At 43.3% G+C, this 15,220-nt stretch overlaps 1 protein-coding gene across 1 annotated transcript in view; it reads left to right on the top strand.

The window, feature by feature from the left end:
* The window catches only part of REV1 (REV1 DNA directed polymerase), a 4,137,464-nt gene that overhangs the window by 2,433,555 nt on the left and 1,688,689 nt on the right, over nt 1–15,220 (top strand). Inside the window, exon 12 of the mRNA XM_044071967.1 lies at nt 12,721–12,840. Within this exon, the coding sequence (XP_043927902.1) occupies nt 12,721–12,840 (120 nt within the window). The remainder of the gene's footprint in view (nt 1–12,720; nt 12,841–15,220) is intronic.

Raw genomic sequence — 15,220 nt, 5'->3', positions numbered from 1 at the left:
CAATGCACAAACATGCAAACACTTCATACACTTCTGATAACTCGAATAGCTTTATTCAGTATGAAATATGTGTGCTTTGCAAAAAAAAGTGAGATAGTTTCTTTTCATTTTATTCGTTTTATGCAATTTGGACTTCGTTTCAAACATTTTCTGTAGTAATTCGAATATTTCTATCAATATCGGGCATTTCAACTTATTTTAATATTGTTTAGAGCAATCTGTATGCTTTGTTTCATATTTTGCAAATAAATTGTTTGAGCAAGTTTAATATCTGAAATTTGTTTCTGACCTGTTTTGCGAATTGTATGTACAGCAGGGATTGCCCACTTTTCTATATTCCACCAATAGTAGCTAGATGCCTCTCAAATTCAAAGTGGAGAAACTGGACTTCTTTCTGGCCGTAAGTCATTTCAGCCATGCCTCTTCTGACACTATGTCACTCGTTCCTTTATACACAGAAGGCGAAGCAAGTGGGGTAGATCGTTTAAGATGCTTTATTACATAGAAACACAGGATGGAGCAGCATCATTAAATATAAACAAAATGATTAAGAGCCAGATCTTACATAAGTACATGTTTACATCTCAACAGCTTACTACAAAATGGCAGTGAGATTTGCATGTGCTCAGTATTTATACACTTGTGCAAGCCCTTGGATAGCTTCTTAAAGAAACATACACACATTGCTCTACAACATTGATGTAATAGATTTGTAATTCATTCCATCTACTTTTATTTATTTATTTTTTTTACAGATCCTGCAATTTTGTTTAAAATCCAAGTTCTTATGATTTATAACACTCAAGTCCTTGAAAATATTAACCACATCCAGTGGGAGAGAATTGAGTGTAGTAGTTCTCGTAGGTCTTGCTTCCCCCTCAAAACATAACGTTGTATTTATCTGTATTGTTGTAATGCCCTTGATGTTTACATGAGACTTTGTTGTTTTTAAAATAACTATTAAGGGATAGAGTATCATTCTGCTTACAGATGAAATTTCCAGTCTTACTTTCATGTTTATACTTTTGACAGCCAGTGTTTCCTGGTTGTTGGAAAATATGAAAAGAAAAATAACTTAAATAAGATAGGACCTAAGATGGAATACTATGAAATCCCTGAGCTTATATGTTAACAGTGATACCATGAGGAAGACTATAAGATCCCTTTGCAAGATCTAAATAAATGTCAGCAACGCTGATGGCTGTATGAAAGGCCTTGCCTCTCAGTTCATAAACTTCAAGTTAATCGAGGTAGCTGTGACATGCCCTTCATAAAATCACATTGTTCTAAGTCTATCAGTGTGCCATGATGGTCTTTTTTCAAGAATTAAAAGGCACTTTTCAAACATTATTCAAATAAAAGAAGTCAGATTGATTAACTGATAAATTTAGTAGTTGGTCGTAACAATAACCTTTATGACGTGAGATAACATTAGCTAATTTCAATGGGCAAAATCTTCCTGTAGGCAGTTATTAAACTATGCTGCAAGTGATTTAACAAGTGAATCATTCATTAGGTAAATAAACGGTATCATCAGGCCCAATGTTGCTGTTGGCTTTAACCGTTTTTTAAGGCTGTAAACAATGTGTTTGAATATACAGTACTGTAGCTATTGTAGTCAGATCCACCTCATGATGCTGGAATGCTAACGTTAACTGGGTTTCACCGGTTTTGTGAACTACATGTTAAAAGGTTTAGCCAGTGTTAGCCTTTCCTGTTGCAATGTTACCATCAGCATTCAGGGGACCAACTATTAAATGATGGCTGCTTTGATGGTTCTCGTATATAAAAAAAAATTCTTTGTTACCGTTAGCTAGATGATCTTCTATGGCATTAGCTTTTTGAATACTCTGTGATGTTTCCTAGTTGCTACACTATACTGTTGTTTTCTACATTTTGTTTGTATTTCTTGCAAGTTGAGAATACACACTTATTTCAGCGGTTAGGCTAGTTTCTTATTCCATGTCATGCAAGATTGTTATCTGTGCTTTGCACTGAAATGATTTTTTGCTAAAAGAATCTAGTTCAGCCCATGTCTTACATAAATGTTCAATAGTCAGTTTACACTTTCACTGTCCTTCTGCATAACAAAGATGGGTCAAGTTTACTGTTTTTAATGCTTTGTGTTTACTAACCACCTTACAATAACTGGGAGTGTCAGATGTACCTACAGGAGGGCAAAGCTCTAAAGTTATCCACCAAGTCTGAAGTATTACCAAAAGTCAATCAAGTGTATTATGAAGATATGAGAAATTGAGCTAACTGTGAAAAACTGAGTTAAGAAATTCTTTCTAAAGCTCTCCCTCCTCAAAATTAGTTACAATCCCCAACAATGATAGTAACTGGGAGTGGAGAAAATTAACCCAGAGACCAGTTGTCATAACAGTTGAGGTCTTTGCCTCGCAACCTTGAGGCAGAAAGTTCGATTCTGACCTTCAGAATGTGCCTGAGTTTGCATGTTCTCCTATGTCACTGTGGGGTTCCTTCCACTTCCCAAAAACATGCTTAGTGTTTCTACCTCAAACTCACCAATGAGTGGAGTTGTGGGTAAAAGCACAGACATTAAATGATACCTCAAGGGGGTGGGAGGAGTTGTATAGACCAACCACTTTTGCCATCAGCTGTGGTGCACAGTGTCTTCCAGATGGGGGAACACAGATCACAGACTGCACTATGTGTCACGGCTAGCCACTCTAGGTAATTCAGTTGTATTAACTAATGTCTGCAAAAATGGGCATGGGTATTTGTCATTGATAAGTGATTCAAGGACCTGGCCTACTCCGATCTATGCCAGGGATCCATGGTAATTGTATGTAGTTGTGTTTGCCTTTAATAGCCAGTGTGTGCCTGCCATGAAGCCCACCAACCCTGGCTCAGTAAGCTACTGGACGGCTGGTGTCCAGTTGCCCAGCTTGGGTTACCTGGGATAGCTCTGTTGAGCGAAAACTAGACATAAAAAACAGTCAACCTTCCAAACATTAACTAAGGATTGCTACACTTAATGCAGGTTCACTGACAGGATGAACCTTGGAAGTGGATGATGTGATGGTAAGCAAAAGGCTGGGCATCCTATGCGTGTACAAGCACAAGATGGAAGGGTAGAACTGCAAAGTCATGCAGGAGGAGAACAGGCTAGAAATAGTATAGGAATTGTGATGAGTGAGAGGCTTCAGAAGACAGTGAGCAATGTCATCAGAGTTAGACAGACTCGTTGCAATCAGGCTCCACTGTAAGGCTTGGGCAGTATTCATAATCTTGCATTATGCCCCACATCAAGATTGTGATATTGAGGAAAAGAGTGCATTTTGGCAGCAGTTGCAGGACTTACTGGATAAAGCAGTGCAACGTGAACAGGTGTGATCTGAATGCATAAATTGGGACAGAACAGGATATGATAACTTCTTGGACCCAAAAGGAGGAGTGCACATGGTCAGAAGAAGGAACCATTTTTAGACGTCTGTCTGACAAATGGCTTGATGGTGACCAACATGTGGTTCAGCAAAAGACAGTCACACGATCACATACATGAGTGGCCAAGTCACAAGATCACATACACGAGGGACCAACAATGCAACTCGGGTAGGAAAAGGCACTGGACTAGAATCCGCAATTGCAAAGCCATTCCCAGTGAAAGAGTTGGCCCACAAGCATGTACCACTGGTTGTCACAGTCAGCTGCAAGTAGTGGTCAGAGAAAGCTCTAGGATCAACAGAAATTAGGCTAAAGACCTGGAAGCTGACTAGTGGGAAAGTACAAGAGTTGAAGGAATTGCTCAAGGCTCTGGCATCTCAGAAAGAAAAATGTATAGGTGGAGTTGAAGAAGAATGAAAGCACCTTAAAACAGCATACGTAAGGACTATAGAACAGATATGCAGCCAAGCCAGGTATGGAAGCAAGGTACATAAGGAAAGCTGGTAGTGGAAAGCAGAAGTTTAGGAAGTCGTCAAAAGAAAGGAGGAATGCAGGAAAAAGGGGGAGGTAGAAAAGACAGGTCAGGCTAAGAAGGAATACTTGTTGGCTAACAGAGGCTAAGAGAAGAGTTGCGCTAACATAGAACAAGGCATCAGAGGTACTCTGCCAGCTTCTGGAAAGTGACTTTGTAGAGGGCACAAGGAAAGTATATCCAGTTGCAATGCAAATGAAGATAAAGAGGACGGACACCCTTCATAAGGAATGCCAGCAACAACCTGCTAACCAGTCCACAGGACATCAGCGGCAGATGGAAGGAGTACTTCCAGCAACTTCTGAATGAGGAAACCTCACAGAAACTGTACTGTCCTAGACACAGCCGAGAATGAGAGGAGAGAAGGAGCCCCACCCTAGAAGAACAGCACTAAGGAAAATGAAGTCAGGGAAAACACCAGACTCAAATGAGGTCACAGCAGATATGATCAAGATGTTGGGTGAATTAGGGGCAAAATGATTCCTGAGGGTACTTGGTGTAATATAGAGAGTATCGAGTATCCCAGATGAATGGAGAATATGCATTCTGTTGTCAGTGTACCAGGGCAAAGGGAGCATTAACAACTGTGGGCAATATAGAGATATCAAACTTCTTTCACACTGCATGAAAGTGCTGGAAAGGGTGATTGAGAAATGAATAGCAGAAAGTTGGATGGGAGATTAGCAGTTCAGATTCAGATCAGGATGTAGCATAACAGACCCGATATTTGTAGACTGTTCTGATATTGGAGAAGTTAGACATAAAGAGAGTCCAACTGGGCATTCCAAGACTTGCAGAAAGCATATGAAAAGTCCCCAAGAAAGCTGATTTGAGCAGTCCTGCGATAGTTCATAGTCCCATAAACACAGGTAGAATTAGCGAAGGCTATGTACAAAGACCCATTGACCCAAGTACACTGTTCGGTACTCCCACTGGGAGTGGAGGGTCATTGGGTTTCAGATCTGAACCTACTGCTGTTCATACTGGTGATAGCAAACATGCTAGTAGGGACATATCAGCAAAGCTGCTGTATGCAGGTCATTGGTATTAGGAGCATATTCTTAACGGGTGCTTCGACAAATGATGTAAGAATTGAATGCAGAACTGAATGCACTTGGGATGAAAATGAGTATATGCAAGACGGTTGTCATGGCAGCAAATGTAGAAAATCAGAAGAAGCCACTAATGACGTTAGAACAGAAATAGAGGAACAGGTTAATCAGCTTCAAGTTTCTGGAAGGGTTGGTTGAGGAGAAGGGAATTCTGGATGAGAAGGTCAAAGCTAGAATCAGAGGGGCTGCAACCAGCTGACTAAGTGTCACGTACAATGTGTGACAGAAGAATGCCAAAAAGCTGAAAAGTAAGATGTACAAACATTGTGCAATCAGTTTTACTATATGGTACAAAAACCTGGACAACGAAGGCAGAGTAGTTGAGGAAGCTAGAGATGATGGAGATGTAATCCCTGAAATGGGTTGTAGGATGCATTCTGTGGGACAGATGAAGGAATGATGACACTAGAGCAGGAGCCATAGGTAGCTCAAATTGCAAAAATGGTCAAGGAGAACATATTACAGTGGTTCAAGAACATATGCAGGAAAGTGAATGATAATTTGGTGAAAATGATTTTGGGCAGACAGAAAGAAGGTAAAGAGATGGCTGGATTGTATAAGAGAAGACTTGCAATATGCAGGCATAACTGTCAAAAAAGATAGGAGAGTGGTACTGGATCGAGAAAGGTGCCAATATTTGGCACAACATTTGCACACATTGTAGAAAATGGAGTAAAAAGGGGTATGACATATTTAACTATTTTATATGATATATGTATGTGTGTACACGCATATGAAATTTATGATCTGAAGTAGTTAACTTCATTTTATCTGCAACCTGTGGATATTCGGATCCATATTGGATCCGAGCCGTCAACTATTTTTCTAGCATCTGCTCCGAGCTCCTCCCCCTACCCATAATACACCACCATCTCCTATCTTCCCCCAGATCTCTCTTGCCACACCATTGTGAGCATCGTGGTCTTCATTGCGCTGAGCTTCAGGGATTGTAAGTGTATTTACTTCAATCTTTTCTGTGTGAAAGTGATCATTAGCCTTCCCTTCCTCCCCGTTGTTGTACGCTGTTCGTCGGTTCTAGTTCAAAAAAAAAATTTTTTTTCTCATTACAGTAGTCTCTAGGCCCACTTCCCTTCAGTGTGTGTGTGCACTAGTGTTGTGTGCTTTCTCTTTCAGGAGTGGCTGTTAGTTTTGGGTTATGACTGATCAGCCTAAGTCAGTTTTTAAAAAATGCACAGAGTGTGGCCATAAGCTCTCACCAGCTGATTGGTCACACTCTGTGTGTAATCTGTTTGGGAGTGCCTCATTTGTCTATTCAAACTCCTGCCCATGCTGGTGTTGGGGAGAATAAGGATAAAGACAAAGAAAAAGACAAAGAAAAAAGAACACAAGAATAAAGAAAGACACAAGGAAGACAGAGAGGAAGAGGGATAGGTTTCGCAAGAGGTCTCCAGATAGGGAATCCTTCCCTAGTCCACCATCAAAGACACCGAGACCAGCTTCTCCTCAGCTCCGCTCACACCCATTCCCACCGGAGCCGATTGAGCCTTCAGAACCGAGGCCTTCCTCACCTTTGTTTCACAAAACCAGCCAGATCTGAGTCGGTCACCTCTTTGCATTCGACTCGGAGTCTGTCGGACTTGGATATGGACAGGATGATGCGGAGATTCATTCAGAGTCAAATACAAATAGGAGTCTTGCCAGGCCCCTCTCCCTCTGGAGGGGGGACCTCCATGCCCTTTTTCTGTCCTATTTCTCCTTCCCCGATCCGTGCGACTGCTTCGGGGTATTTGGATCTGACACTCTTTGGAGCTGGTAGCTTGGCGCTGACGGTTCCTCCAACCTCGACTCTGGCTGTTACCTTGAGTTCCTCGGATCCGGCCAGTTCGGATCTGAGTGATTCTCAGAGCTGTGGACAAGGAGTCGGGCCCGAGGGAATGGATCCTTCTTTGGCTCCATTTTCGTATCTGAACCATTCCCTTGGAGCTCAGGCTACCCTCACTTCGGCTCCGATCCTCACTTCGGACCCGGGGAGAGCTTCTTTCTTGCTGGGTGCCAAGGAGGTGTACTATCCTTCAGCGTTTGAAGTGGTGGAGAGGGTTCTCTCCCAAGGATTGAGACCTCAGCCCATCTCCTCAGATTCCACCCAGACTCCACTGGATTTGGCGACAACTCCCTTCAACCTGTCTCAGGGACAGCCCGTGCCAGAGGAGCCCCAGGTTATTCCCCTTGAGGAACCCCACATGACTCATGAGTCCTGTTCAGAGAGTCCCACTGAAGAAGGCCCCCGTAAGCGCAAGTGCAAAAGGAGGCACTTGGACTCACCTGAGTCCCTCACTACGGACACGGATTTAGATGAAGGAGAAGGTTCTCCCAGGTCACCTTCTGAGGATGCCTACTTCGGAGACATCATGGATATCATCTGCCAGAGGGGAAGTTGGTCAGCCCCAAAACCTTCTACAGGTGAGTCCATGTTCATGGTGGCTTTTGGCAAGGGCCCATCTACTTCCTGGGTGTCCCCACCAGTGGACCCCTTGGTGGATCTTATCACCACGTGAGCATGGAAGGAGCCTGACACCATAGACCTGATCACCAAACGCCCTGACAAGAATCTTTCTCCTCCCACAGACAGACAACCTTGGTCTAAAGGAGCCTCCATTGACGCTATAATGGTCGCAGCAACCACCAAGAAGGAACTGGCGCAAGAGAGTTACTCAAGTCCACCCTCCAGACAAGGAGTCCAGGTCGGTGGATAGGTTTGAGAAGCGTGTTTATTTGTCAGCGACCTTTTCCATCTGTGCTCTGAACTATTTGGCACACGTCATACGGCTGCAGCGAGACCTTGTCTCGGAATTCACTGAGTCTCCCCCAGAGTCTTTATTGCAGCCGGACAAACAACTGTTCTCTGTGAAGATGTCGACTCTGAAATCTGTATCAAACATGTTCATGTGCCTCCTTTCCTAAGCCACGGAAGGAGCAGCTATGGCGGCTGGGACAGGCGTAGCCATGAGGCGACATGTCTGGCTCAGATTGTGTCAGTTTGTGGACCCTTTCAAGGCATCATTTACCAATGCTCCCTAAGGTGGTTCTTCCCTTTTTGGGAAGATAGTACGTGACACACTTGTCCAGAGCGAAAAAGACAGGAAGACTTTGTCTGCCGTCGAGATCCGCTTCTCTAACCCTCGGCGGTCCTTTTCTAGGAACCAAAGATAGCAAAAGAAGATGTGGTTCTGGAAATGACAGTTTTCCCAGGAGTTTCAGGACAACTCATCCCCCAGAGGCAGAGTGGGACAGGATCAACGCCGACCTAGAAGTAGAGGGGTTCCCAGGAATTTTGGGTCCAGGGAACTTTTTTCTGACAGGCCCACGCAGCAGCCCTGGAGGGATTTGCCTGACTGTCCTACTCTGGAGGCAGTCAGGGGGGAGATTGTCCTTGCACCCAGTGGCATGGGAGTCCATAACTGCAGATCGCTGGGTGCTAGAAATAATATCCAGAGGCTACACAATCCCATTTGTTGCCCCTCCAAGTGCTACAAGACGCCTCTCAGATGTCCCACCCACTCACAGGGAGGCCACAGCTCTAGAGGTTTCAAAGCTGCTTCACAAATGAGCCATCAAACTGGTCCCCCTCAACCATTCCAGATTAGGCATTTACTCCAGGTTCCTTTTGCAAAAAAGACGGGGGACCTCAGGCCCATTCTAGACTTGTCAACCTTGAACCTCTCCTGTCGCCAAACAAAAGTTCTGGATGGTCACCCTACAGTCCATTTTTCCTTATCTCTGAGAGTGTGACTGGATGTGCTCGTTAGACCTCCAGGATGCTTACTACCATATCAAGATCCACAGAAGCTCCAGGGGGTTTCTTCTCTTCCGGCTGGGAGCCAGTCCCTTCCAGTTCAGAGCTGTACCCTTCGGTCTCACCACAGCCCCCAGGTTGTTTACCAAGGTAATGGCAGTAGTAGCAGCTCACCTGAGGCTTCAGGGAATTCAGGTATTTCTTTACCTGTTCAACTGGTTCTTCACTGCGTCCACCAAGTGTCTTCTTTGTCTGGCCCGAGACTACTTCCTTCTCTTGGCAGATCGGCTGGAGATTACAGTCAATGTTCCCAAAACCCTTTTGCAACCTGTACAAGTCTTAGATTTTATCGGGGCACGACTAGACACTTTGCAACTAAAAGTCGTCTTAATGCCAGACGGGATCTTAAACCACAGGTACCACATTGCTCTAATCGTGGACCTGAGATTTCCAAAGGCGAATGATGTTCTCTGAGCCCTGGGCTCTATCTCTGCCGCGATTTCTATCCTCCCCTGTGCACAACTTCACATGCAGGTTCTTCAATGGATTCTAGTTGTTCAATGGTCTTGGCTAGACCTTCCCATGGATTGTCCGATAAGGATCAGTCATACCTGCAGGATGTCTCTCCTTTGGTGGCTTCATTCACCGGAAGTTGCAGCGGGGTGCCATTTCGTGTCATCTCCAGCCCAAGCCACAGTGACCACGGACGCCTTCCAACTCGAGTGGGGGGAGACATTGTTCGGGAAGGATGGCCCAAGGCACGTGGTCTCAGACAGAGACCAAGTTGCACATAAATGTTCTGGAGATGAGGGCAGTGCTTTTAGCGTTGAAAGCCTTCCACACTGTCCTTCCTCCAGGTACGATTGCAATTCAGTCAGACAACATGGTTGTCTGGTACATCAACAAGCAGGGGGAACCAGATCTTGCCCTCTCTGTCACGAGGCCATGAGAGTGTGGGAGTGGGCGATTTCCACCGGTTGGTTTCTGATCGCAACGCATAAACCGGGATGCTCCAACATTTTAGCGGACAGATTGAGTTGGGCTATTCTGATGCTGTGCGAGTGGTCTCTGAAACAGTCAGTAGCGGAAGAGATATTCCTTGCTTGGGGACAGCCTTGCTGCGATCTCTTTGCATCTCCTTCCATTGTGAAGTGCAGCGAGTTCTTCACTCTGATTCCTTCACCAGGGGATGCCCACAGATATGCTTTAGTCCATGTTTGCCCCCCGGGTTACTGTATGCTTACCCACCATTACCACTCATTCCATAGTTTCTTCAGAAAGCTTGCCAACTGGGGAGCAAAGTGATCCTTATTGCCCCATTCTGGCCTCATCAACTTTGGTTCCCTTTCCTTTGGTCTCATCTTCTAGCTCCTCTGTGGATTCTGGATCCCTGCTCCGATCTAATCTCTCATCCTTCGGGTGCCTACCCTCCCAATCTGGACAATCTCAAGCTGACAGCTTGGCTGCTCCAGTTCCCTTGATTGCCGGGACTCCCAGTCTTTCATCCCTGTTAAATCTATACCAGTGGCTTCTCTTAAAGATTCCACTAGGAAAGTTTTTCACAGTAAATGGAGACGTTTCTCTATGTGGGCCTCTCAGAGAAACCTGGATCCTTTTACAGCCCCTGTTCCAGCGGTGTTGGATTTCTTGACTAGTATTTTTCAGCAAGGAGCTAGTTCCTCCATGGTGAGAAAGTATGGCTGGCAGCCATTTCTAGCTTTCATGTTAGTGAAAATAAGATTGCCCTGGCCTCCTCTAGGCTGTGTAAAGCCTTTCTAAAAGGCACTTTTCTTTTACGTCCTCCTATCAAAGATTCGGTTCCTCCTTGGGACCTCACTTTGCTTCTTCAGTCATTAGTAACTCCTCCTTTTGAACCTGCAGCATCAGTGGATTTAAAGTTTTTATCTTGGAAGACAGCCTTCCTAGTGGCTATTACGTCGGCTCGGAGGGTTTCTGAGCTTCAGGCTTTGTCTGCCGTGCCTCCTTATTTGGTCTTCCATAAGGACAGGGTCTTTCTCCATACAAATCCTTCTTTTCTACCAAAAGTGGCATCTCAATCAAACATAAACCAAACAATTAATTTACCTGTTTTCTTTCCAATTTTTCATAACAAGGGTGAATATAAACTTCATTTGTTAGATGTTCATAGACAACTTTTTGTTTCTATCTTCATAGAACACAACCCTTCCGTAAGTCCAATCAATTATTCGTGTCATTTTCTAAACCTTTTTGGGAAAGGCCATTTCCAAGGTTTCTTTTGCCAGATGGATCACTCTTTGCATTTCACATATTTACAAAGCCAGAGGTTTATCTCCTCCTGGTCTGGTTAAAGCTAACTCTACCAGGTCCATGGCAACTTCTGCTGCTTTCTAGTCTAAGGTTCCTTTGGATGACATTTGTGCAGCAGCAACTTGGGCAAATTCACATAATTTCATTACAAATTAGATCTGATTTCCAGAGGGAGAGCATCCTTTGGCTCTGCGGTGCTCAGGAATATCCTTCCATGAGGGCCTCCCAGGATTTTTGAGGAGCTGGGGACTCTATCCCACAGGTTGCAGATAAAATGAAGTTAACCACTTCAGATAAAGAAGTTATGTACTCACCATAACGTTCCATCTGAGTAGTTATACTTCATTTTTCTGCAACCTTCCCACCCTCCATCCCCATGACCTTTTGATGTGAATAAACATGTTAGGTTTATTTAGTTTGAGTTGTTAAAGTGTATGGTTGCAGCAAACTCGATCTGAGGGAAGATAGGAGATGGTGGTGTGTTATGGGTAGGGGGAGGACCTCGGAGCAGATGCTAGAAAAAAAGTTGCCGGCTCGGATCCGATATGGATCCGAATAGCCACAGGTTGCAGAAAAATGCAGTGTAACTTCTCAGATGGAACGTTGTGGTGAGTACATAACTTTTTTTTTTTTTTTTTTTTTTTACATCTTATCCTCAGTAGTGCCACATCTGAAATGACAGGTACTGAAATTCCATAGGTCCATAGGTAGGTACTAGGCTATCAGCCCTGGGGCCTATACAAGGCCAGCCAAAAAGGTACCCTGGCTTTTGCCACCCAAGAAAATTATTTTCCTGTGCCACTGTCAAGCAGAGCCAGAGAGGTGATCCCCGGGGTGAATTTCCTATTTTCCATCCAGTCATCAAGATTTTTCTTGAAGAGTGCTAATGAGGAGCTTTGTTTGATATAGGTAAGTAGTTTATTCCAGAGTATGGGAAGTCTCTGGGACAGGAATCTATCCCTCCGGCATGTTCTGTTTATTGTGGTGACAAGGTTTAGGTCCCTAGAGCGTGTAGCTCGGAGGGATTGGGATTTCTTAAAGTGGAGCATGTCCAACAGCTCTGGGTTTGACATAGCTTTGTATGTTAGGCAGAGATCACCTCTGAGTAGGCGATATGCGACAGGGTAAAGCTGGATTTTTTTTGAGACGGTCTGCGTAGGGTGTCTGTTTGAGGCCGGTAATCCAAAATACAAACTCCAATTCAAACAGCGAATGTCAAAACTTGTTACACCATTAAAGCATTTTGTGGCAGGGGCTTCAGTACATAGCGTAGTGCTTAGTACTTAGAAGTGCTAATGTTCATAAATAACAGAGATAGGCTCCTAGTGAAGATGCATTTATATGATTCTTTTGTGCCCCCACGAGAAATTGAGTGGATGGCTGTTTTGACACTAGAGTTGTTCTTTATAGAGACAAAAGAATTGTTGAAGTAAGTGCTGACTGAAGTGAAAGAGTAAGCATGAAGTAACCCAGGTACTGCAAATTACTGTTAACACTGACCTCTTAAATTTTGAATTGTACTTTCTGAAACTGTAATGTCTGTATTGCAATAGTGCATTATGTAACTTTAGTAATTGTTTCCTTTTTGATTCTTTTAAAAGTAAGTGAACTTTTTGCTTTAGGTTCAAACATTCTTCTGGCTAGAATGGCAACCCGCAAGGCCAAACCTGAAGGGCAGTATTATTTGAAGCCAGAACATGTGGATGATTTCATCAGAGGTCAGCCAGTCGCATATTTGCCAGGCAGGTGCAAATTTTTTTTTTTTTTTTTTTGTATAATGAAAATTGGTCGTATCTTCCATTCAAACCTTAACACAGTAAGAATTATTTTGGTGTTTTTAGTGTGCATGTTAAGTCAGCCAGACAGCAGTCTTTGTGTGTTCATTCAAACTGTTACCTCATATCGTTCTATTTCTTTGTAACTGTTCTCTGCCTTTTTTTTTTTTTTAGTAAAACATTGTTTTTTTTAGGCTTCTTGAATTTGTTTGCAACTTCAAAGGTTTTACTTCAGGAGTGTTTCTGAAGTGTGTCTTAATGCTCTGCATTCATTTGGATTTCTTGCCAACAGTATTTTGCAAAAGCTGTGCCTCTTCTGGCTCTCCCAGAATTCTCTGCATCTAAGTTAGTTGCAGCATTTACTGCCATAGATCTCAGTTCTTTCCCCATCTCTTGTCAGTGTCTCACTGTCTTACTTGCAGCCTTCACAGGAAAAGAACTTGCTGTGAGTTTTGAAAGAAGAGAGAATGCATTAAATCTGTCATGCTTACAAATTTGGCCCATTACTTCTGTAATGAAGTATATCTATCACTGGCTTTGCTCATCATGCTGTTAACCTTTTCTCACTGTCATTAACAATCTTCATTGCCACTTGTTTAGCAACACTGTTCAGCTTTGCCACATGAGGCACTCCTAGTTGTTGAAAATCTTAAAGAAATCCCAATCCCTCCAAGCTACACGCTCTAGGGATCTAAACCTTGTCACCACAATAAACAGAACATGCTGGAGGGATAGATTCCTGTCCCAGAGACTTCCCATACTCTCGAACAAACTAACTATCTGTGTCAAACAGAGCTTCACATTAGCACTCTTCAAGAAAAATCTTGATGATTGGATGGGTAATAGGAAATTCACCCCGGGGATCACTTCTGTGGTTCTTCTTGACAGGGGCACAGGAAAATAATTTTCTTGGGTGACGAAAGCCAGGGTACCTTTTTGGCTAGGCTTGTATAGGGCCTAGGGCCAGTATCCTAGTACCTACCTATGAATAAAAAAAAAATAATTTCTCCTGGCAATTTATTCCTCAGATATGCCATTAATCTGCTTATTTTCTGGGTTTCTTTGTCACAGTGCTTACTTGTCTGTATGGTATCAGACCAGTCTTACCCCAAGTCAATTTTATTTCCTATTGTTTGTCAACTTACAGTTTTGTAAAAAAAAAAAAAAAAAAAAATACAGGGATGCTTTTAGCTTCCATTTTTGTTCTCTCTCTTTTTTATTGTGTGTTTCTCCCTTCTGCCTGTTAACCATCATTCCTCCCCACCACTGACCAATCAGCCATTCATTCCCTTTCCCCAGGGTGACAGCCACTAAAGCGGGACTGTCATTTAGGTAGCCATCAGGGGCTTTTCTTGTAAACCGTAACAATTCTCCCCTTGATGGCTGACATGCATGCTCACTGGGGAGGGTCCTACACTGTGACCTCCCATTTGCTAGATCCACATGCTTTCATGCATGCCTTCCTCAGAATGCAGTGTCCTCAGCTTGGCAGGAATTGAGCATGTGTCCCCGGCTGACTCACTACATACCTGTCTGTAATCCTCAGTGAGATCAAGCAATGCTGCATAGAAGATTTCCACTCTGTTATTGATGTATGTCAGTGCCATTCACTTTCCCCAGGCTCCTCCAGGCCATGAGCATCTATTTGGGTAATTTGAGTCACACTTATAGAATCACAGAAGATTTGAGGCAAATGAGACATGTGGCCATTTACTCCTTACCAGTACCCACCCTTAGATCTTACCACCTTTTTCAAAGAGCATTAGGCCAGTCAAGTTGTGGGTGGAATTGTGAACACCCATCCAATTGTCTAACTCCTTTTTAAAGAATGATACAGTAACATTGCTTGGTGGAGTGGAAGTTTATTCCACAGAAAGAATAGCCACTGCATGAGGAAACTGTATCTCCACCATTTGTTTTTTTGCCAAAACAGGTTCAGATCTCTGGTACTGCTAATGTTTGCTGGATGGTTTGATTTGTGAGTATATAAAAATGTCTTTGACTGCCATATCTCTAAATCCCAAACACTTGGAACAGTGATTTTTTTTCCCAGGGGAAAAAAATTGCTGGGCTGGTTTCAAGAGTTTGCCATTTCCTCCACAATGGTGCAATCTCGGAGTTGGTATATTTAAGTAGGGGGTTGTGGGGGGCACTGCCCCCCACATTATATAATATTTAAAGATTATTTTTTTATTTATTTATTTTTTGTTTTTATGGAACAGCGATTTTTTTCCCTGGGAAATAAATCGCTGTTCCGAGTGTTCAGGATTGTAAGCTTTCGCTTAAATAGGGTTGATGAATCAGTGTTCGCTTTTTTAAGCGTTCGTTGATTCAATATAGACCCTAT

This window comes from Protopterus annectens, chromosome 5.part0 (assembly GCF_019279795.1).
Source record: "Protopterus annectens isolate FY-2018-M chromosome 5.part0, PAN1.0, whole genome shotgun sequence".
Classification (NCBI taxonomy): domain Eukaryota; kingdom Metazoa; phylum Chordata; order Ceratodontiformes; family Protopteridae; genus Protopterus; species Protopterus annectens.
The sequence above is the reverse complement of the archived record's forward strand: the minus strand, read 5'-3'. Positions and strand labels throughout refer to the sequence as shown.